Source organism: Microcaecilia unicolor, chromosome 6 (assembly GCF_901765095.1).
Source record: "Microcaecilia unicolor chromosome 6, aMicUni1.1, whole genome shotgun sequence".
Classification (NCBI taxonomy): Eukaryota; Metazoa; Chordata; class Amphibia; order Gymnophiona; family Siphonopidae; genus Microcaecilia; species Microcaecilia unicolor.
This window is the reverse complement of record NC_044036.1, coordinates 153,183,101-153,206,404: the sequence shown is the minus strand read 5'-3', so window position 1 is coordinate 153,206,404 and position 23,304 is coordinate 153,183,101. Positions and strand designations below refer to the sequence as shown.

Below are 23,304 nucleotides of genomic sequence, written 5' to 3'. Positions count from 1 at the left end.
TGTTCCCTTTAAATATGCCCAAAATTAAATAAGGCTTCACCAACAAATTTGTCTAGCTGTTGTATGATGTAGAGCTTTAGGGCTAGATTCAGTAAATGATGTTCAAAGATCGGCACAGAAAAAAAAATCAGCAATAAGCGCTATTCTATAAAGGGCACTGCAAGATAAGCTTTTTAGAATAGTGCTTTGAGCTGATTCCTGCAACTAAAGTTGAGCACCACAATTTACGCCAGCTGAAACCGGGTTTAAATGCCAGCATGGAACTCGTAGCATTTCAGAGTGTAGATGGTGCTGTTCTACAAAAGAAACAAAAAAGTAGAGTCAATCAGTCAAAAGTAGGAACCAGATGATTCTTTTATTACCAGTATCCAAATTATTCAAAGAGCCTGACACAGCTGTGTTTCAGCATAAGAATATGCCTGCATCAGGGGTCAAAAGAAAATTTTGCTAGCAGATGACAGTAGAAGGAATCATTAACTAGTTGTTAAGCAAAGTGAGACATAATAAACTATACTTAAATCGCTTTGCTGAAACATAGCTGTGTCGGGCTCTTTGAATAATTTAGATACTGGCAATAAAAGAATCATCTGGTTCCTACTTTTGACTGATTAACTCCACTTCTTTTGTGGTTCATTCCATCCGTGGAGGTTTTTTCCTTCTTTGTTTTGTGTTGCTAGTCTATAAAACCAGGCACAATTTTTTGGAACACCTTATGCCCCTCCCCTGGCCATGCCTCCTTTTCAGTTACACACTAGAGAATTTAGGCATGGGGTGTTATAGCATGCAGGAAGATACATGCGCTAATCCAAATTGGTGCCAATTAAATGCTATTATTGATTTTTAAGGTCCATCAATTCATTGTTGATAGCTGGTTAACTAATTTACATATGTTTGCATCTTGGATGCACCTAAATTTAGGCACTGATCTTTTGGCGCCATATATATAATCCGGGGGTTAGAGGATATAATATTGCTTTCATAGATTAAGAATCTTCAGATGACTCTGTTATAAACAAATATTTGTCATTTACTTAATGGAGATATTTTCCCTTCTTGAGTGCCACACTTTTTTCTTCTACACCTTTTTTATTTTTCCTGGATGAAGGTTTTCCTCCCGTTGAAACACTGACTGGCCAGATTGAGCACTCTGTACTCTTTTTAAACTGGCAGGCTCTAGGGAAGAAATGTATTTTGTGGCACCGGCAAGCAGAAAGTCATGGTTATTTTAAGTTCTGCAGTACAATAAATTACATCTGCTGTTCCTTTAACATTTCTCTTGATAATTTTCTCTGCCATTCTACTCCGGTTCCTTGCAGAAGCAGCTGTGCTCTGCTAATGATTTCCCTTATTATCTTAATCCAATACTTCATTTTGGAAGCACAAACTATGAAATCATGTGGCATTTCCATAACCTTAAAACAGCATCTCCATAATGTCAACCAGAAAGACAGCCTCGCTGCACTGCTTAGTAACGTATCGCTCATGATGACTGTATACAGCAGTATTACATCCAACATATTATTTTTATATCTTAGAACCTCTAAGACCTTTGGTTGGATCAGTGGGATGAGGACCAGGGAAGCCCCGCTCGAAGTCTTTCTTTTGCCACCGATACTCCTTGTGACCTTGGCCAAGTCACTTTGGGGCCCTTTTACTAAGCTGCTTTATGCACTTAGGGAGAGATTTTATATATGGCGTGGAACGGTTACGCACTACTTCCGTGCCACATTTTCAGTGCAGAAAAGTGTTCTGACGGATGCAAGGCACCAAAACGGGGCAGAAACGGCAGACCAGTGCAAAAACGCATGTGCTGATTTATAGAATAGTGGGTAAGCGGTTCTTCGTGAATCTGCGAAGGGGCGTGGCCATGGGAGGAGCATGGGCGGGTCATGGGCATTTCCTTAAAATGCACACAGCATTATAGAATGTGGGGGATCTGCGTCCAACTTGCTCGCCGGTATTTACACCTGGTTTCAGTTGGCCTAACTCTGCTCCAAAATAGAGCACGGTTCCTGGCATTCCAGAATGCCCATTATAGAATACCGTTCAGCGCTGATTTTTTTTTCAGCGTAATTTATAGAATTTTCCCCTTAACACCCGGTTTATGCCACATTAACTGCTAGTACACAGCTGTTTTAAGGGGCTTTGCAGTATTTTCTTAGTTAGGGGCTCTTTTACTAAAGCTTAGCACATGCTAAATTCTGAGCATCCTATTTCATACCTGTGTGCCATGTGGCACTTAGCACACCCTGTTTGCATGTGCTAGGCTTCAGTAAAAGGACCCCATACTGTGCAGTAAACCACACAACCCTCTGGTTCTTTATAACGTGACTTAAGTTGCGCACATAAATCCAGTCGTATTCTGAATTTGCACATGCAACTTACTTAACAAGCCAATCAGTGCCGATAATTGCAAATTAACAAGCAATTATTGACACTAATTGGCATTATTTAGAATTTACATGCACAATTGTCTAAGGGGCCCTTTTACTAAGCTGCGTAAGCATCTATGAGCACCCAGCATGCACCAAAATGGAGTTATCGCACAGCTACCACGTGGCCCTTGCGGTAATTTCATTTTTTGTCATGCGTCCGCTATTTGCACCCAAAAAAGTCTTTTTATTTTCTGGTGCACATCAGCTACGCACGCCAAGTGGTAGTTCACGCACGTAGGTCATTACCGCCCGGTTACCGCATGAGGCTTTGCCACTAGGTCAATGGCTGGTGGTAAGGTCTCAGACCCAAAATGGATGTGTGGCAATTTTCGGTTTGCCGCACATCCATTTTCGGCAAAAATTTTAAAAAGGCCTTTTTTTTTTACAGGTGCACCGAAAAATGGATTGGCGCGTGCCCAAAACCTGCACCTACACTTCCTCAATCCATTTTTCAGTGCACCTTAGTAAAAGGGACCCCTAAGTGTATTCTATAACATGATGTATGTAAATTCGCTAAGTCACATAGTTGAAAAGAGGGTGTGGCCATGGGCATGGAATGAGCAGGTCGTGGGCATTTCTGAAATCTATACTGTTGTCAGAAACCTACTGTTCAAGTCCTATTCACCTGTTTTGTCAGGCTTTAAACTGCTCAAGTTCAGTGCTTCGCATAAGACCACTTGTGCTGAAACCCAGTCATGTTGGGTCATTTCTACTGTAAAGAACCTTGGTGATACTTCTCGGCTCTCTTCTTGGCCACCTCTGCTCTTCTGATGTATGTACGTGTGTAGAGATTTCTTGCTCTTGCTAACGTACTGTGCCTGAATGGTTATTAGTGTACAGTACTTCATATACCTAGTATTGCTACACAAAGAAACATTTATTTATTTACCTTATACGTAAAAGATTTTTACCTCAGTCCTGACAGTGTTTGACACCTGCTGAACTCTGTGAGCCAGCCAGCACTTTCTCTGCTTCTCCCCCGTGTTAATTGTTTTAACATAGGCACCCTTCCACTTAGAAACAAAATTATAGAGAGGAGAGCTTTTATGATACATCAAATTGCTTTACTGCAAAAACATTTATCTTAAAATAACCATAAGAAAGTAAATACCTGGCAAGTTAAACCTTATAAGATATAGACTACTTTATAAGGATGTTTGGTCATTAGATCACATTCACTTACCCCTCTATTCTATATATGTCGCCAAGATTTGCACACCTAAATGTGTGTGTGCACCCAAGATGAGTGTGCAAATTAATTGATTAACGAACCCTTAACTACCAATAATTGAGTTTTAACAACCAATTATTGATAATTGGCATGGATTAAAATTTTCATGTGCATCTGGCTGCACACTCTTCTATAAGGCATGGCACCTAACTCTACTAGTTCGTAACTCAAAAGGGGGTGTGGCCATAAGTTCTGAAAAGTTGCACGCGTAGTTGTAGAATGCTGCCTCAACGCACCTAACTTTGGCACCAGCATTTACACCAAGTTTCAGCAGGCATAAGTCTGGTGCCTAAATTAGGTACCGAAATCTACACTATACGCTGTTATATAAAGGGTGTGCACACTTTATAGAATAGCACTTAGGGCCAAATGTTATATATGGCGCCTGAACAATCGGCACAAAAAAAACACATGTTTAGCGCTATTCTATAAACTATGCCCAAAGTTAGGCGCATTTTATAGAATTCTAGTAAAAAAGGCCCGTTTCTGAGACAAATGAAACGGGTGCTAGCAAGGTTTTCCTCGGAGTGTGTATGTTTGAGAGAGTGTGTGTGAGAGTGACTGTTTGAGAGAGACAGAGTGAATGTGCGAGTGTGTGTGTGTGTGACATAGAGTGAGGCTGTCTGTGTGAGAGTGTGTGTGTGAGAAAGAATGAGAGTGTGCGGCAGGAGCCCCCCTCCGTCTCCTGCTCTCCTTCCTCCTCCCCCCTGTCTTCCCTCCCCCCTACCTTCCCCTCCCCCTTTCCCCTCCCCCTCCCCTTTTTCCTCCCCCCCCTCCCAGCGTCAAGGTCGTGGCCCCCCTCCCTCTGCCTTTCAGGGTCGTGGCCCCCTCCCTCCCTCCCACGTTTAGGGTCCTCCCTCCCACTTTCAGGGTCCCTCCCTCCCACTCCCACGTTCAGGTAGGCTGGCTGGCTCCCTCCCTCCCTCCCTCCCTCTCACCCTCCGACATTCAGGCTGCCTGCCTGCCTTTGTTTATGGTCTGCTGCTTTTTGCAAAAGCTCACACTGGTCTGTCCATGAAGGTGAGAAGAGAAAGACTCAGGCGGGGAGGGAGAAGGAGCCCTTCTTGCTTTTACAGTAGCTAGGAAGCATGTTTTGGATGAGCGATGCGAATCATTGAGTGTCAGTGCTCCGCCCTCGACATCATAGTGTTGTGACGAGAGGGCGGGGCGATGGTAGTCCTCCTTTTTTGCAGGTCATTCGCATAGGTTCATGATGCATCTGACGTCACGTTTCTTCGCGTAGCAACGGGTGGGCGATGCGATTCGTTGAGTGTCAGTGCTCCGCCCTCGACGTCATCACGTTGTGACGCGAGGGCGGGGCAGACACTCAGGGAGGAACAGCAATCTACACAACTACAAATTTAGAATGTTTGGAGACTTGAGGCTTCATTAGAACGTTGGCGGTGCGTTTTATATAGAGAGACAAGCAAAAACGCCTGTTTCAGGACAAATGAAACGGGCCCTAGGAAGGCTGTTGTCTAAGCGTTTTCTCGTCTCTCTCCCCTGCCCTCTCCTCCATGTCGAGCGATTCTCTCCTGCCCTCCCCTCCCCTCCATGTCCAGTGATTCTCTTCTGCCCTCCCCTCCCCTCCATGTCAAGCGATTCTCCCCTGCCCTCCCCTCTCCTCCCTGTCCAGCGATTCTCCCCTCCTCTGCCCTCCCATCCCATCTCATCCATGTCCAGCGATCCTCCACTCCTTACCTGAGGTCGCAGCGGCGGCAGGCTCGGCTCGTATCGCCTTCAGCCTTCCCTCTCAGTGTCCCGCCCTCCTCTGATGTCATTTTGTCTTTCCTCAAGGGTGGGATACTGAGAGGGAGGCAAGCTGACGTAAGCTCATGAACGTATGGCTACGAACCCAGCCAGCCAGCCATCCAAGGACGCAGATTGACCAATTATTATATAGAGAGATGCTCATGAGCGGTTCTTGCTCCCAAAATTTAGGCGCAACCATTTAGGCCACCTAAAACCAGGCCTATGCACCTGTGCCTAACCCCAGATTCTATATAGTGTGCTTAGATTTAGGTGCCAAAATCGGCACAAATTGTATACACCGCACGTAACTTAATTGGCTTAACAAGCTAATGAGCGCTGATAGCACTTAACAAGCAATAATGGGCACTGATTAGAACTTAGGTGCAAAACTTGCTAAGTGCATTCTGTAACATTGTGCGCCGAACTTCTAATGCACGGAGGCAAAAATGGGCGTGGTTATGGGTTTGGGAAATGGGTGTTCTAAAATTTAGATGCCTAGTTATACTATCAGGCTTATTTTTGAAAGAGAAGGGCGCCCATCTTCCAACACAAATGGGGAGATGGGCGTCCTTCTCTCAGGGTCGCCCAAAGCGACATAATCAAAATCCAATTTTGGGCACTCTCAACTGCTTTCCGTTGCAGGGACGACCAAAGTTCATGGGGGCGTGGCGGTAGCGTAGCGAAGACGGGACTGCGGCGTGTGTAAGAGATGGTCCCTGACGAGCACTTGGCCGACTTTACTTGGACCATTTTTTCTCGCGACCAAGCCTCAAAAAGGTGCCTGAACTGACCAGATGACCACCGGAGGGAATTGGCGATGACCTCCCCTTACTCCCCCAGTGGTCACCAACCCCCTCCCACCCTAAAAAAAAAATTACATTTTTTTTGCCAGCCTCTATGCCAGCCTCAAATGTCATACCCAGCTCCATGACAGCAGTTTGCAGGTCCCTGAAGCAGTTTTAGTGGGTGCAGTGCACTTCAGGCAGGCAGACGCAGGCCCATCCCCCCCCCCACCTGTTACACTTGTGGTGGTAAATGTGAGCCCGTCAAAACCCACCAGAAACCCACTGTACCCACATGTAGGTGTCCCCTTCACCCCTTAGGGCTATAGTAGTGGTGTACAGTTGTGGGAAGTGGTTTTTTTTTTGGGGGGGGGGGTTGGGGGGCTCAGCACCCAAGGTAAGGGAGCTATGCACCTGGGAGCAATTTCCGAAGTCCATTGCAGTGCCCCCTAGGGTGCCCGGTTGGTGTCCTGCCATGTGAGGGGGACCAGTGCAGTACAAATGCTGGCTCCTCCCACAACCAAATGGCTTGAATTTGGTCATTTCTGAGATGGGCGTCCTCGGTTTCCATTATCGCCGAAAACCGGGGACGACCATCTCTAAGGACGACTTAAGGATGACCATCTCTAAGGTCGACCTAAATGTTGAGATTTGGGTGTCCCCGACCATATTATTGAAACGAAAGATGGACGGCCATCTTGTTTCAATAATATGGGTTTCCTTGCCCCCTTCACAGAGCCCCAGGAAAACTTGGGTGCCCCGTTCGATTATGCCCCTCCACATGACCCAGTGCACATAAATCTACGCACTGAGACTTACACCAGGTTTTCATTGGCATAAATGGATGCGCGTAGATATCAGTGCTGAAATGTCAACTAAGCATATTCTATAATCAGTGCCTAAATCTAGGTGGTGATTATAGAATACATTTAGTCGGCCCTGATTTCAATGCTGGTTTTTTAGGTATCAAAGAATCTCCTCCAGATTGGGTATATTCCAAAACAGTGCGCATAGGGAGATTTTTACTAAGCAACAGTAAGCCCAATGCGGGCTTACCACTCACTAAACCAGAAGTACCGCTGGGCTACCGCAGCAAGGGTAGTTCCCACCCACGGCGCACACCATTTGTGGTGCTACAAAAATATTTTAATTTTTGTGATGCCGCTGTTTACCCAGCAGTAATCAGGCAGTGCTTCATGCTGCCCGGTTACCGCTGGGTTAGCACAGGAGTACTTACCACCCCCTCAATGGGTGCTCCCCCCTGAAATGGCGACATTGCAAGTGCTTCACTTGCTGCACAGCCATTTCTTTCTTTCTTTCTTTTTTTAAACAGCCTTTTACCCACTGCAGTAAAAGGAGTCCTCAGCATGCGCCAGAAACACTCACTGACATCAGCACATGCCCCCTTTTACTGCAACTTAGTAAAAGGACCCCATGGTTTCTTGGAACTCCCATGACTCGCCCATTCCACGACCCCTTTTCAGCTGTGCACATTAGAATTTGCGTGTACCACGTTATAGAATACGCCTATAAGCTTGTGTGCATAAATTCAAATTAAAGCCAATTAGTACTGCTAATCAGTTGTTAAGTACCAATTATTGCTACTGATTGGCTTGTTAATTAACTTATGGCACCATATAGGAGTGGAGGAGTGGCCTAGTGGTTAGGGTGGTGGACTTTGGTCCTGAGGAACTGAGTTAAATTCCCACTTCAGGCACAGGCAGCTCCTTGTGACTCTGGGCAAGTCACTTAACCCTCCATTGCCCCATGTAAGCCGCATTGAGCCTGCCATGAGTGGGAAAGCGCGGGGTACAAATATAACAAAAATATAAATAAATATAGAATTTGGGGGTTAGTGCCTTTTTTTGGGTGCCCATTTTTGAGTGCTATTTATAGAATCCCCGCTCAGTTGTTTAAAATTGGTTTAACGCATAGTATCCTACAAATGAATGTACAGAAAGTCCATTTCTATATATTAAAAGTTCAGGTATGTATTAACTTGTTTTTATTAAAATGAATGTGTGAAACAAATTTTTTTTAAATCCGAAAACAAACCAAAAATCTATTCCATGTGCATATCCCAACAAATTTACTAACAAGCACAATTCTGTGAAATCTCCAGAGCTTGAAGGCATCATGAGGTGAGGGACCTACTGTGAAGGAAATGAGGAAATTTACCACACTATTTCTCAGTCATATTTGGTAACATTCCTCATAGTAATAAGATGAAATGCTTTAGATCAGCATCTCTAAGGGAAAGAAACGTGTTTGGGGCTTTTTTTAATGGTGAATTCTCTATCACTTTTATTCCTATACACATTGGGCTATGTGAATTGTCATTCCAAAAGACCTGGATTTCCATGTAACTAAAATATGCCCATTAATCTGGGGTGGCTTTTCCTAAGGTGCGCTCACGTTTTTAGGGCGTGCTAAAATTGTGGGCACGCTAAACATTAGAGATGCCAATGCATTCCTGTTGGCGTCTCTAACGTTTAGCATGCCCATAATTTTAGTACGTGCTAAAAACGTGAGCGCGCCTTAGTAAGGGCCCTGTTTACTAAGCAGCATTATAGGTGCGTTAACGTTTTTAATGTGCACTAACCATGTACGCATGTTAACTATGTACGTGCCTACAATATCCCTATAGGCGCCTAAATGGTTAGCGCACGTGTTAAGTGTAGGCATGCTAAAAACACTAACGCACCTTAGTAAACAGGGCCCTAAAAGATTACCCTAGTTCTTACACCAAATGCCTGCAGTCCTCCCTCATGAATAGTCAGCATGAATATCCTGAAAACCTAGTCCTGTTGTGAATTTTCCAGGATTTTGATTTGCGAAACATTGACTGAGATTTATATTCCAGTAACCATGCACTCAGATGCCTACAAGGAGATTACTGAATGTCTAAGAGCTTATGAAGCAAATTAAATATGTATTATAACTTTTTAAAACCTATTGTTTGTGGTATTACTTCCATTTGCAGGAAGTACAGCGCTGTACAGCCGATATGAACATCACAGCGGAACATTCCAATCATCCAGATAACAAGCACAAAAACAGATACATCAACATTGTAGCCTGTATGTAAATATGTTTGCACAGTGTCTCTGAAACTCCATTTTCAAAGTACCAGTGTATAGCTAGCAAAGCCAAATCTCTGAGAATGTTTTTAAGCAGAACAAAAATCCAGAGAGCAGTACCTGCTACGCAAGTATGTGAGTGACACTGTTTTCAAAAGAGCATAAACATGACATACAAAAAAACTTGAAAACATTTCATTGCATGTGGATTTTTTTCAATATATCAGGTTATCATAATAATTGAATGGCATTTTTATTCATTTATGGCACGTTGTGCAATGTTTCTTTGAAATGCATTTATGCAAAGGTATATTCTTTATATTTATTTATTGAGATTTATAGTACTAAAAGCCATCAAAAGACAAAAAAGAAACATTTTTTATAATAAAAAGTGTTTTTTTCCATCTTTTTAGCATCCCATAGATCAGGAATTATCTACTCTTTTCTTAGCTGCATGAGCAGTTTTCTAATAGACCTGAAAGGAGGTTAGATAGCAGCCAGAAAAATTTAAGGGGCCCTTATACTAAGCTTCAGTAAAAGGGACAATGCCCTCTGATTAGCGCATGGGTTTCCTCACTCACTGAGACCAGGGGTGTAGTCAGTCCTTGAAGTGGGGGGGGGGGGGGGTCCAGAGCCCAAAGTGAGGGGGCACATTTTGGTCCACCACTCCCCCCTCCCTTCCCCAATGCCATATTCCTTGGCTGGTAGGGGTTCCCAACCCTCACTGGCTGAAGCATTTATCCAGCAATGCTGTCTTTACATGGCCTGCCCTGCTTCCCCTCACATTGCACATGCTCTATTTTAATGAAATTGAGCGTGCACAAAGTGTCATGCCTGCTCAGTTTCACTAAAACTGAACGTGCACGCGATGAGCGGGAAGCGGGGCAGGCAATGTTAGGAGAGCAGCACTGGAGAAATGCTTCATCTTGCAGGGGTTGGGGACCCCTGCTAGCCAAACTAGGGGTTCTAGATCCATTTGGGGGGCCCAGGCCCCTGTGCCCCCCCTCCCCCGGGATCTATGCCACTGGCCGATACCACTTTTAGTGTGGTTGTAAAATGGATGCAATTCCATTTTCTTTTTTCTATTAATGGCCAGGTGCTAATTTCCAAGTTAGCACATGGCCATCATTGCATGAGCCCTTTACAGACACATATTTAATAAGCAGAAAGGACTCATTCACTAAACATGCACTAATTGTTTGGTGTATGGCAATGTAGCTCTGCTAAGCGATTAGCGCTGGACACACCTACTTGTGCCCCTAAACACTCCAGAGAATCCTGTACTACCACAGGGCACCTGAGCATGCCCCTCTGTAGTGCATTTTGATAGGTAGAAGTGTTTACCATCGCTTAGTAAAAGGACCCCTAAATGATGTCACACACAACTTACTTTCATTTTCTGTTGGTGAAAAGCAACTCACACGAATAGTACTAGATTCTATATATCATGCCTAAACCTTTGGCGCCAAAATGAAATTCACTTCTAGAAAGTACACCTTAATTTAGATGTACTTTATAGAATAAACCTAAATTTCCATGCAGTTTATAGAATGCACTGATCCACACGACTAAATTTAGTCGCATGAAATTATGCCAAGTAAAACCTGCTGTAAATCCCGACTCCTCAATTAGACGCAGAGCAGGTGTATTCTAAAACAATGCACATAGATTTTAGAAACACCCATAAAGTGCCCTTTCCACGCCCATAACCACGCTCACTTTTCAAATATGCAACTTATAATTTACGTGTACCGCATTGCAGAATATGCTTAGCAAGTATTGCGCATAAATTCTTATTAATGCCAATTTGTGCTGATAATTGGTTGTTAACATTCAATTATCAGTGCATATTAACCAATTAGCTTATGCGCATTGTTATGGAATACACTTCGATTTCTGCGTGGAAATCTCAGTGTGATATATAGAATCCCGGGGATAGAGCCTCACGGAGCCTTTTACTAAGGTGCACCAAAAAGTGGCCTGCGCTGGTGTAGATGCATGTATTGGACGCACGCAGGTCCATTTTTCAGCGCGCCTGCAAAAAAAGTCTTTTGGGGGGGCTGAAAATAGACATGCAGGAAAATAAAAATTGATGTGTGTCCATTTTGGGCCTTATATCTTACCACCACCCATTGAATTAGCAGTAAGGTCTCATGCTTTAACTGAATGGTAGTCATCAGTGCTCGTACAATGGCGATTACTGCCCGGTTAGCACTGTGTGCCAGAAAATAAAATATATTTTCCGGCGCACATAATGGTTGTGCATAAAAAATGAAATTACTGCCTGGGCCACATGGTAGCCTGGCAGTAGTTCCAAATTGGCAAGCATTGGGTGCTCGTAGGCGCCTATGAGGCTTAGTAAAAGGGTCCCTCACTTTGTTATGAACTTTCTGTCAACTGAGTTAAAATAGTGCTTTAGCAAAGTCAGTTCAAAAATGGAACAACAGAATATCTAATATGCATAAAGAGCAATTCTAGAACTGGGCACCCCCATATTTAAACGTCAGAAATCAAATTGGTCAAATCAGTACAAGACGCTATCAAATTAAAATATGGAGGAAAAAGACCTCAGAGACTGCACAGACAACCATTAATATTAGGCTGAGATTTTAACAGTCCAAGCCTCACTCATCGGTATAGCCCCCATTTAAACCCCTGTCGACCGATGTTCACATAGGACAGAGAAATAAATTGGTGTGTGCCAATTAAGTTACACGTGTTGTTACAGAATACACTTGAATTTCAGCACGGAACACTAGCAGGGGCATTTTCGAAAGAGAAGGGCGCCCATCTTCCGACACAAATCGGGAGATGGGAGTCCTTCTCTCAGGGTCGCCCAAATCAGCATAATCGAAAGCCGATTTTGGGCACCATCAACTGCTTCCCGTCGCGGGGATGACCAAAGTTCACGGGGGCGTGTCGGCACCATAGCGAAGGCGGGACTGGGGCATGATTAACAGATGGGCATCCTCAGCCAATAATGGAAAAAAGAAGGGTGTCCCGGATGAGCATTTAGGCGACTTTACTTGATCCATTTTTTTTCACGACCAGTCCTCAAAAAGGTGCCCAAACTGACCAGATGACCACCGGAGGGAATTGGGGATGACCTTCCCTTACTCCCCCAGTGGTCACCGACCCCCTTCCACCCTAAAAATAAAAAATTTAAATGTTTTTTTGCCAGCCTCAAATGTCATACCCAGCTCCATCACAGCAGTATGCAGGTCCCTGGAGCAGTTTTAGTGGGTACAGTGCACTTCAGGCAGGCGGACCCAGGCCCATCCCCCCCTACCTGTTACGCTTGTGCTGGTAAATGTGAGCCCTTCAAAACCCACCCGAAACCCACTGTACCCACATGTAGGTGCCCCCCTTCACCCCTTAGGGCTATGGTAGTGGTGTACAGTTGTGGGGAGTGGGTTTTGGGGGCTCAGCACTGAAGGTAAGGGAGCTATGCACCTGGGAGCAATTTGTGAAGTCCACTGCATTGCCCCCTAGGGTGCCCAGTTGGTGTCTTGGCATGTGAGGGGGACCAGTGCATTACGAATCCTGGTGCCTCCCATGACCAAATGAGTTGAATTTGGTCATTTTTGAGATGGGCGTCCTCTGTTTCCATTATCGCCAAAAACCGGGGACAACCATCTCAACATTTAGGTTGACTATCTCTAAGGTCGACCTAAATGTTGAGATTTGGGCGTCCCCGACCATATTATCGAAATGAAAGATGGACGCCCATCTTGTTTCGATAATACGGGTTTCCCCGCCCCTTAGCCGGGATGTCCTTAGAGATGGGCGCCCTTAGAGATGGTTGTCCCCGTTCGATTATGCCCCTCCACGCGCGTTATATTGATTCCAGCAGATAATCTTTATTCCTGCTGTGAAGAATAGAAAAGTTTTTCTGCATAGCCCGTTTATTCTAATCAGATCATGTCTTTTCTTTTTTCTATAAACTGTAGATGATCACAGTAGAGTGAAACTACGGCCTTTACCAGGAAAGGATTCAAAGCACAGTGACTACATTAATGCCAATTATGTTGATGTATGTATGTCTGTCTTTTTTTCCACCTACTTAGTCTTTTGCATGATAAGTGTAATAATGGAACACAAGCCAAGTCTGCTCGGGCACATTTATTGATTGATTAGGATTTATTTACCGCCTCTTTGAAGAAATTTACCCAAGGTGGTGTACAGCATGAATAAACCGAGCATAGGCAATTACAGCAGTAAACGTATTCAAATAACAATACTGCATCCATGAGCTCCGCCTACTTTCTAGAGATTGTATATCTGCAGTCAAAACCTTGACTTGCAAGTTTTCTCCTTTCTCATTGAGGTTCAAGCAAAATTATTTTATGTTCAAGGGACAGGAGATTTTGTTAATTGATTATAGTGGTAGTGAGGGGGGGGTGGGGGTTGTGCAATGGAGAAAATATTAAATTCAATGTTCCAGAACTCATTTTTTTAATGTTCTACATGGAACTTGCGTATGTTTTCATGAGTGTTCTTAAGAGAAGGCTTTATGTTCGCTATATTCTTTCTAGATTTTAACACCTCTTTATCAAACCAAGGCACCAGTTTTCCAAAATCGAGTTCTTGAGATTATATAAGCCACTTCGCAGGATGGCCATGTGTTCTCAAGAATTTGTGTTCAGTATCACCCTTGGGTAGTTCTTATGTTGCTTCAAATGTGGGCTTGTTTTCAAGACCATTACGACATAGGCCTCCTAAATTTGTACCTGATAAATTATCCACATGCCCGCTTTAAATTATGAATATGTTTTCCATGATTTTTTAAACTTTTCTATTTATATTCTGTCTTTCAAGGGTTACAACAAAGCAAAGGCCTATATTGCCACCCAAGGACCCTTAAAGTCTACATTTGAAGACTTTTGGAGAATGATTTGGGAGCAAAATACTGGAGTCATTATCATGATCACAAACCTGGTGGAAAAAGGAAGAGTAAGTGTTTTTCAGAATTCCTACCGCAGTGGGGGCACTTGACACCCAGAGTACTCAAAGGCAAAGGGCACATGTGCTTTCCCTTTTGGAAACTTCCAGAAACGAGTTCCTTGAGAGATTTACAGCTGCTTTTTACCTGTCAACATTTTTTCTCTTCTAAACACCATGAGCAGTTTTTAAAATGCAAAACCATGCACTCCATAGCATTCCACATCTTGATCCCACCCACCAATACAAGTTTGCACATTATGGAACAACCCACAGGGAAGGTAGGCAATTTACACAGACAATTTATATGGGTAAAGAGCCATTTACCCTCACAAGGATTCCCTCAGGTTTTTATGTACTGATTTTTACTCAGAAGAAAATAATTTGAGAAAATTTGATTTCCAGAAACATGGTTTGACAACTTGACATGAGCAAAACATGATCTGTTAAGCTGTATTTGCTATGTAACAAAAATTTCCAATGAAATTTGACTTTCGCTTGTATTTGTTCCAGTGCTTTTGAAGGCAGGGCTGTTCTAATATCTGAGAATAGCTAATGATTTTTTTTGCCATTTTCTTTCACTGTTTAATTCTCCAATCCAGACAGAATGCTACTACTACTAATCATTTCTGCAGCGCTGTACATATTATATGCAGGTACTTTCTCTGTCCCTAGAGGGCTCACAATCTAACATCATTGATTTCCTCTTCATCAGTCTGACAGGACAGCCATCTTTCCTTCTTCCCTGTGTGTGCACATTGAATCTACAATGTACCTGGATCCTGATGGCTCTCTTATGCAGCAGATTCAAACATAAATCAGCCTAATAAACCTTTGAAACGACATTTTTGAACAGGTTGCAAAAAGACTGGGTTGAGAGGGCAAGAAGGAATCTATTTTATAAAGAAATATGTGTTTAAGAGTCTTTGTAAAATATTAGGAGCCGATTAAAGCTCCAGACAATTATGTCTACTCTCGTGCAGATGTAGATAGTATTTATTTATTGGGACTTATTAACCGCCTTTATGAAGAGATTCAACCAAAGCAGTATACAGCAGGTATAGTTTAACATAAAATTTACAATTTTGTTAACAGCGCAACAGTAGTAAAATAACCAAGAATAAACATAAATAGAGTAAGTGAAGTAAACTTGAAAACAGCAAATTGAAACCTAATAATAGAACTACTGTGAAACAGTATCAAAAATATAAACATTTAACAGCACTGGAATTCAAGTATTAGCATGTAAAGTACCTGCATAAATTCTGACTTCACACATGCTCCACTCAAACTCTGCCTGAGAGCACATGTTAAACGTGGATTGCGTAAAAGTACATGCCTTTCTGTTACCACGCATACTTTTATATATGGGGTAATTTTTTATAAAAGTCCTTATGCTTATGAAAAATGTGATAAAATAACATTCTTAACCATCGCCCATGTTGATAATTTCTTCTCTTCATCTAGATAGCACGTTATGGAATGACCGCCCATAATGGGTGAAAATGCCTGTGCACTGGCTGTTGGGAAATGTATAACTCTGAAAGTTGACCCCTACCTTTATCGTGTCTTAAAATCAATACTTTAAGTGTGAAGCACTGCGTACGTCCGGTAGCGCTATAGAAATGATAAGTAGTAGTAGTAATGTACCCATGTGTTTTGCAAATAACCTGCAGTACAAATAATGAAAAATAAAGAGCCAATGAACTTTTCTGTTCCCTAATAATCAGTGTGCTATGCCAACTTTTGTTATCTTTACAGAGGAAATGCGATCAGTACTGGCCCACAGAGAACAGTGAAGAATATGGAAATATTATTGTAACGTTGAAGAGCACAAAAGTGCACGCCTGCTATACTGTTCGCCGTTTCACAGTTAGGAACACCAAAACGAAAAAGGTACAAGGGAAACTGTTGCTTGAAAATGAAGGCACTCTCACTTGGGAAAATATTTAGAAATTAGTGGTCATTGTACTATAAGGTGGAAGACCCTGGGCAAGTCACTTAACCCTCCATTTTCCCCAGGTACAAATAAGTACCTGTATATACTATGTAAACTGCTTTGAATGTAGTTGCAAAAACCACAGAAAGGCAGTATATCAAGTCCCATTTCCCTTTCCCTATTTGAGATTCTACATGTAATGTTTCTAGTGGAGGAGTAGCCTAGTGGTTAGTGTAGTGGACTTTGATCCTGGGGAACTGGGCTCAATTCCCACTGCAGCTCCTTGTGACTCTGGGCAAGTCACTTAACCCTCCATTGCCCCAGGTACAAATAAGTAAACTAAATACCACATTACTCAGGTGCATCAAAACAACTTTCACAATACCTTACCTAGCACCTTACATCTAAATCATACACCTTCAACCAATTATTGAATGTATCTAAGATAATGTAATGACTGCATCATAACAACACTCTGTAAGCCACATTGAGCCTGCAAAAAGGTGGGATAATGTGGGGTACAAATGCAATAAATAATAATAATAATAATTTTCCTATGTAAACCGCTTTAAATGTAGTTGCAAAAAACCCCTTTCCCTCTGACCTAAAATGAACCATTAAAAGACTAGAGTCCTAGACTTCAAGATACATAATAGTGTTGAGAAGGCTCTGTTAGGAATCCCAGAGTTGAAATCTATGGAGAACATTTGAACAATGAAAAAAAGCACCAAGGCCATCAAGTATGGGATAATCAAAAATCCTTTATTAATAGACCCAACACAGGCTGCGTTTTGGCATGGATATGCCGCTACACCACAAACCAGAGTCCTCACATTGCACTGTATTCTGTATAGCTTTGGTTATTCACCGTAGTGAGCTTTGGAATTATATTCTTACTGTTGGAATATTATTTGAAGAGTCCAATTTATTCGACCCCTAATGGCAGGCATACCCATGCTGAAACACAGCCCGTGTCAGGTCTATTAATAAAGAGGATTTTGATTGTCCCATCTTGATGGCCCTTGGTGCTTTTTTTCTTCGTTCCTGTGTGTATCCTTCAACCCTCTCTTATGCTGCTTGAACATTTGAACAAAAAAATGGAGCATTGAAAAGACAAAAAATATTCTTTGAAGGGGAATTACAGAACGATAAAAGGAGAAACACGCCAGGATTCATTGAAGCAGTCAATTAAGAGTGCTAAACTCAACACAAATGACTCCTCCCTAGCACCCACACAGCTGGTGCCTTTGGCCGATGTGACTGTCTATGAAGAAGTAGAAATGGGAAAGAGCAAAGATGGTAGGATTCCAAAAAAATAACCAGAGTCAGACTAATTGAGCAAACATGGAAATAAGGAAAGTAGTTAGAAAAGTGGAAGCCCAAAGGGAAGAGAACATTGCAATCAATAAAAGGATGCGGAGATGTACTGCTATGAATTTACAGCCTGTCTCACTGACACAGACTATTCAATAGTTACTGTGGATTCTTTTGGAGTCATATTATTTATTTATTTATTTTGTTACATTTCTATCCCACATTTTCCCATAGTACCGTAAGGCATTCGCCAATTCCGGTATGAACAAAATACAGTAATGTTTTGGTAGAGTTCCTGTGTAACAGACATATTAGGGAATTGTAGACAGGAAGAGTTCTTATATATCCGTTACGAGTTTTGGTTTAATTGTTGACTATAGAACAGCGCTATATCTTCACATGGGGTACGGTGGCCCCTAGGGATCTTAATTTGGAAGTGGAATGGGCCTAACCCTTTAACAAGTGTTCTGGGTAGGGATGGTTTCCGGAGGTATTTAACCCCCGGAACAGGAACCCTCATTTGTGAAGTTGTTGGGTAGATCATTGGATTGCTCGTTAGGGTGCCCAGATGGTAAGCAGCCAGTATGCATTTATATTTATTTACATTTATGATACAAGTTTATTGTTAGTAAATGTTGTGGTGACATTGAGATGATTTGGTACAGATTTGTATTGTTGAATTGTTACAGGATGTGTACAATAGTTCCTCCTGATGAAGAAAATCACAAAATGCGGTCTCGCATAGGGGAACTAGAGGAACTAAGGTGGAATTGAAGTTTGGTCATTGGTGTGACCTTATTTACAGTTTTTCATGCAAGCCTTCCTCATGCCACGCAGCGGATTCACATTAAGAGTCAAAACATAATGCCCTGGTGATGTCGTTACAACTAAAGGTTGAATATACACAGGACATTCTTCACTGCTATAACGGATGCACCTAAGTGCTTGGAAACAACTGGGATATTGATTTGGATTTTCGTATTTGGGATTACAAAAGGCGTATGGACATACAACAGCAGTCCGTGTTAACCATTTGTGATAGAGGTAGACTCTAATGCAAGCAGGAAAGAATTTTCCCATATTTTAAAGGATATATCAGAATTGAATATATCCTAAACAGCAAGTATTGTAGTTTAAATCTCTTTTATTGACTGAAAGATCAATACAAACAAGCATAAAACTTCAACATGAACATTGTTCAAGTACAAGAATATCATCCAGCATTCCACAGTCAATGAAGTTTTCCTTTTATCCCCAAACCTCCCATCCCTAATCCCTGTACTTTAAATCTGTTTATTAAAGTATTCCATTTATGAAGAGTAGTCAACAGCATAACATAGGAGAACGTAATACATATAACGTATTGCATTACCGAATAATATCTCAAAGGCCGTTGTTCCTTATAGCCCGACTTCGAGAACAGCAAGTATTGTAACAATTGTGGTGATGAATACATGAGTGTGGTTTGACTTAAGTGGGTGAAGCTGTGAATGACATTAGAAAGTGTGTTGCATGAAAACTGCGGGTTATGTGAATGTATATGTATAAGTGGAACTAATAAATGTATCAGTGTTTGTTTGTATCTAGTACTGGAGTACTTTGTAATTAGCAGTTAAAATTTAATGCCAAGAAATGTAGAGTGATGCACTTGGAGTGCAGAAACCCAAAAGAGAGATACCGGATAGGAGGGAAGAGATTAGTAAGCTCGAGAGACCTTGGGGTGTTGGTGTTGAAGGATCTGAAGGTGAAGAAACAATGCGATAAGGCAACGGCCGTGGCCAGAAGGATGCTAGGCTGCGTAGAGAGGGGCATAACCAGCAGAAGAAAGGAGGTGTTGATGCCCCTCTACAAGTCGTTGGTGAGGCCCCACTTGGAGTATTGCGTTCAGTTTTGGAGGCCATATCTTGCTAAAGATGTAAAAAGACTGGAAGCGGTGCAAAGAAAAGCTACGAAAATGGTATGGGATTTGCGTTGCAAACCATACGAGGAAAGACTTGCTGACCTGAACATGTATACCTTGGAGGAAAGGAGAAACAGGGGTGATATGATACAGATGTTCAAATATTTGAAAGGTATTAATCCGCAAACAAACCTTTTCCGGACACGGGAAGGTGGTAGAACTAGAGGACATGAATTGAGATTGAAGAGGGGCAGACTCAGGACTAATGTCAGGAAGTATTTTTTCACAGAGAGGGTGGTGGATATGTGGAATGCCCTCCCGCGGGAGGTGGTGGAGATAAAAACGGTAATGGAATTCAAACATGCGTGGGGTAAACACAAAGGAATCCTGTTTAGAAAGAATGGTTCTGTGGAATCTTAGCGGAGATTGGATGGCGACGCTGGTAATTGGAAACAAAACGGGAGCTGGGCAGACTTCTATGGTCTACGCCCTGATCGTGACTGAATAGATAGGGATGGGCTGGAGTGTAAATTTTAAGGGGCTTTGATGTTAGCTTCAGAACTTAGTACAAGAACAGTACTGGGCAGACTTCTATGGTCTGTGCCCTGAGAAAGGCAAGGACAAATCAAACTCGGGTATACATATAAACTATCACATACCAGATAAAATGAGTTTATCTTGTTGGGCAGACTGGATGGACCGTACAGGTCTTTATCAGCCGTCATTTACTATGTTACTATCAGCCTTATTTTCGACCTAAATGTTGAGATTTGGGCGTCCGCGAACGTATTATCGAAATGAAAGATGGCCGCCCATCTTGTTTCGATAATACGGGTTTCCCCGCCCCTTCACGGGGGCCGTCCTGCGAGGATGGCCCCAGGAAAACTTGGGCGCCCTGTCCAATTATGCCCCTCTATGTAAAACAAAAAGAATAAAAAGCGAAACCTTTTTTGTTGGACTAACTGAATATATTTTTGACTAACGTTGGGCAACTAAAGTCCCCTTCTTCAGGTCAGGACAAAATGAGCAAAGATTATATAAGTGAATCATAGAATCATCCCATTGAAGGGGAAAAGGGGGAGGGTGGAATATTCAAAACTGTGATGGGTTTCAATAAATAACAGGACAAATCGGATGGGCCATTGGGTCTTTTTTTCCCCTCATTTATATTATTTATTTCAAAAATTTATATCTGTCTTTAACATCAAAGTGGGTTACAAAAGAAACATATATAATATCAAAACATGCACAGAATACCCATTATCAAAATAAAATAAAATAGGGAGAACTGCTAAAGAAATAGACTCGTCCTTATGCAATAAATGCTTTTACAAAATAAAAAGTTATTAAAAATTTCTTAAACTGTCGATAGTCAGTGCAAAGTCTCAGGTAACCTGGAAGATCGCTTCACAGATTCCCCCCAACTACTGAAAAAGTGTGATTCTGCGTTTCTGAAAAATGACAAACAGGCACAAATAGTTGCTTCTTCGATATAGAACGAAGATCTCACTGTGGTTCGTACATAATCAAAGAATCTATAAAATATTGTTTAGTAAGACCATATATACGTTGGTGAATCAATGTCAATATTTTATACTGCTTAGTATACATACAGGAAACAAGTCTCTAAGTAAGCAAAGAGAATAATTTCTCAGGAGGAAAAAGCCTCAAGAAGCACCTTTTCCACTGACAAGGCAGAAAGAGGGCTAGGACTTCTTCATCATGGGCAAAAAACCTCCTGATGTAAATCACTTGCCTTTTTATCATAAATGGAACTTAACATAAAGAGACACGCAAATCTTCCTCTATGTTAATCTTTTATGAAAGGTACTTAGCTTAAGGAAGCGTGTCTTACTTCAGTGTTCCTCCGTGTTTCTGACTGTACATGAAATTTCACTGGCGACCGATGTAGACATTTTAAGGTAGGAGAAATATGCTCAAATCTCTTTATTCCTCTGAGTAACTGAGCTGCTACATCTACTATGTTCTGTTTCAATGCAATGTGCCATCTTATATTGATTTTAAAGTAGTTGAAAACCATGTCCAGGGAAGGCAATAGCATGGCTTGTACTCTCATCCAGATTCTGAAAGCTATGGAAATTGACAATAGTTTCTTACTTCTGAAAAATATTCAGTGGACAGACTGTAAAAAGCTATAAACTGATTAAATAAATAGGACTAAATTCTATAAATAGCATCTAAAACATAGGCGCTGAAAAAAATAGTGCTAAGCAGTATTCTATAATCGGCGGTTAAAGTTCGGCACTGTTTATAGAATAGCACTTACCACCGGAAACTGCGACTACATTTAGGCGCAACCATTTGCACCAACGAAACCTTGGAGTAAATCTCCGCACCTAAATTGGGTGTAGATCCCTTTTATGTAAATAAAGGGGGGGATGAGACTTGATATACCGCCTTTCTGAGCTTTTTGCAACTACATTCAAAGTGGTTTACATATGTTCAGGTACTTATTTTGTACCAGGGGCAATGGAGGGTTAAGTGACTTGCCCAGAGTCACAAGGAGCTGCAGTGGAAATCGAACTCAGTTCCCCAGGATCAAAGTCCACTGCAGTAACCACTAGGCTACTCCTCCACTAGCAACATTCCATGTAGAAGCCTGCCCTTTCAGATCAGCAATGCGGCTGCGCAGGCTTCTGTTTCTGTGAGTCTGACGTCCTGCGTCAGACTCACAGAAACTGAAGCCTGCGCAGCAGCATTGCTGATCTTCAAGGGCAGGCTTCTACATGGAGTGTTGCTAGTGGAATAGCAACATTCCATGTAGAATCTCAAATAGTAGCAATAGAATCTCAAATAGTAGCAACAGAATCTCAATAGTAGCAACATTCCATTTATAATCTCCAATAGTAGCAACATTCCATGTAGAATCTCAATTAGGGAAAGGGAAATGGGACTTGATATACAGCCTTTCTGAGGTTTTTGCAACTACATTCAAAACGGTTTACATATATTCAGGTACTTATTTTGTACCAGGGGCAATGGAGGGTTAAGTGACTTGCCCAGAGTCACAAGGAGCTGCAGTGGGAATCGAATTCAGTTCCCCAGGATCAAAGTCCACTGCACTAACCACTAGGCTACTCCTACTAGGAGCCCCCCCCCCCCAATCCGCCCACACCCCGCCCGTGGCTGTGCCCCCTTTTTGGACCCACATGTAAATTTTACATGCATAATTTTAATTCCAATTAGCATTCCAATTAGCTTGTTATGATCTCAATTATCAGCGCTAATTGGTTTGAATTTAATTAAATTATGCACACAAATGTTAGCACTTTTTATAGAATTCAGGGAATATGGTAATGTGATATAATTAGCATCATGCATTAATGTTTGAGGAAAATGTGGTATTTAGTTTAGTTTAAAGTGTGTTAATTTATGTAGTCTTACGTTCTATGATTTTACTTCTGTGTATGTACTGTAGATTTATGTTATATGACTGTAAATGTACATATCCAGATTCTATATAGTGAGAGTTCAGATGCGCATGCAAATCTAGTTGTATTCTGGATTTGCGCACACAACTTAATTACTTAATAAGCCAGTCAGCACCGATAATTTCCTCTTAAGCAATTATTGACACTAATTGATATTAGAATTTACATGCAGAACTGTCTAAGCATATTCTATAATGTGATGCGTGTAAATTCTAAATCACATAGTTGAAAAAGGGATATGGCTTTAAGCATGGAATGGGCAGGTCGTAGGTGTTTCTAAAATCTATGCACATTATAGAATACACGTGGTCTGTACCTAATGTAGGTGTCAGCATTTATACCAAGTTTTATTTGGCGTAACTACCCATGACCAAATTTAGTTGCCTGAATGGATGCTCGGCGTATTCTGTAATCCACGTGGAAATTTAGGTATATTAAATAAAGTATGCCTAAATTTAGGCATACTTTATAGAATACG

At 41.9% G+C, this 23,304-nt stretch overlaps 1 protein-coding gene across 1 annotated transcript in view; it reads left to right on the top strand.

The window, feature by feature from the left end:
- Positions 1–23,304, top strand: part of PTPRG (protein tyrosine phosphatase receptor type G) — a 708,710-nt gene that overhangs the window by 650,918 nt on the left and 34,488 nt on the right. Inside the window, 4 exon segments of the mRNA XM_030208031.1 lie at positions 9,184–9,280; positions 13,231–13,313; positions 14,099–14,233; positions 15,983–16,117. Of these exon segments, the coding sequence (XP_030063891.1) occupies positions 9,184–9,280; positions 13,231–13,313; positions 14,099–14,233; positions 15,983–16,117 (450 nt within the window).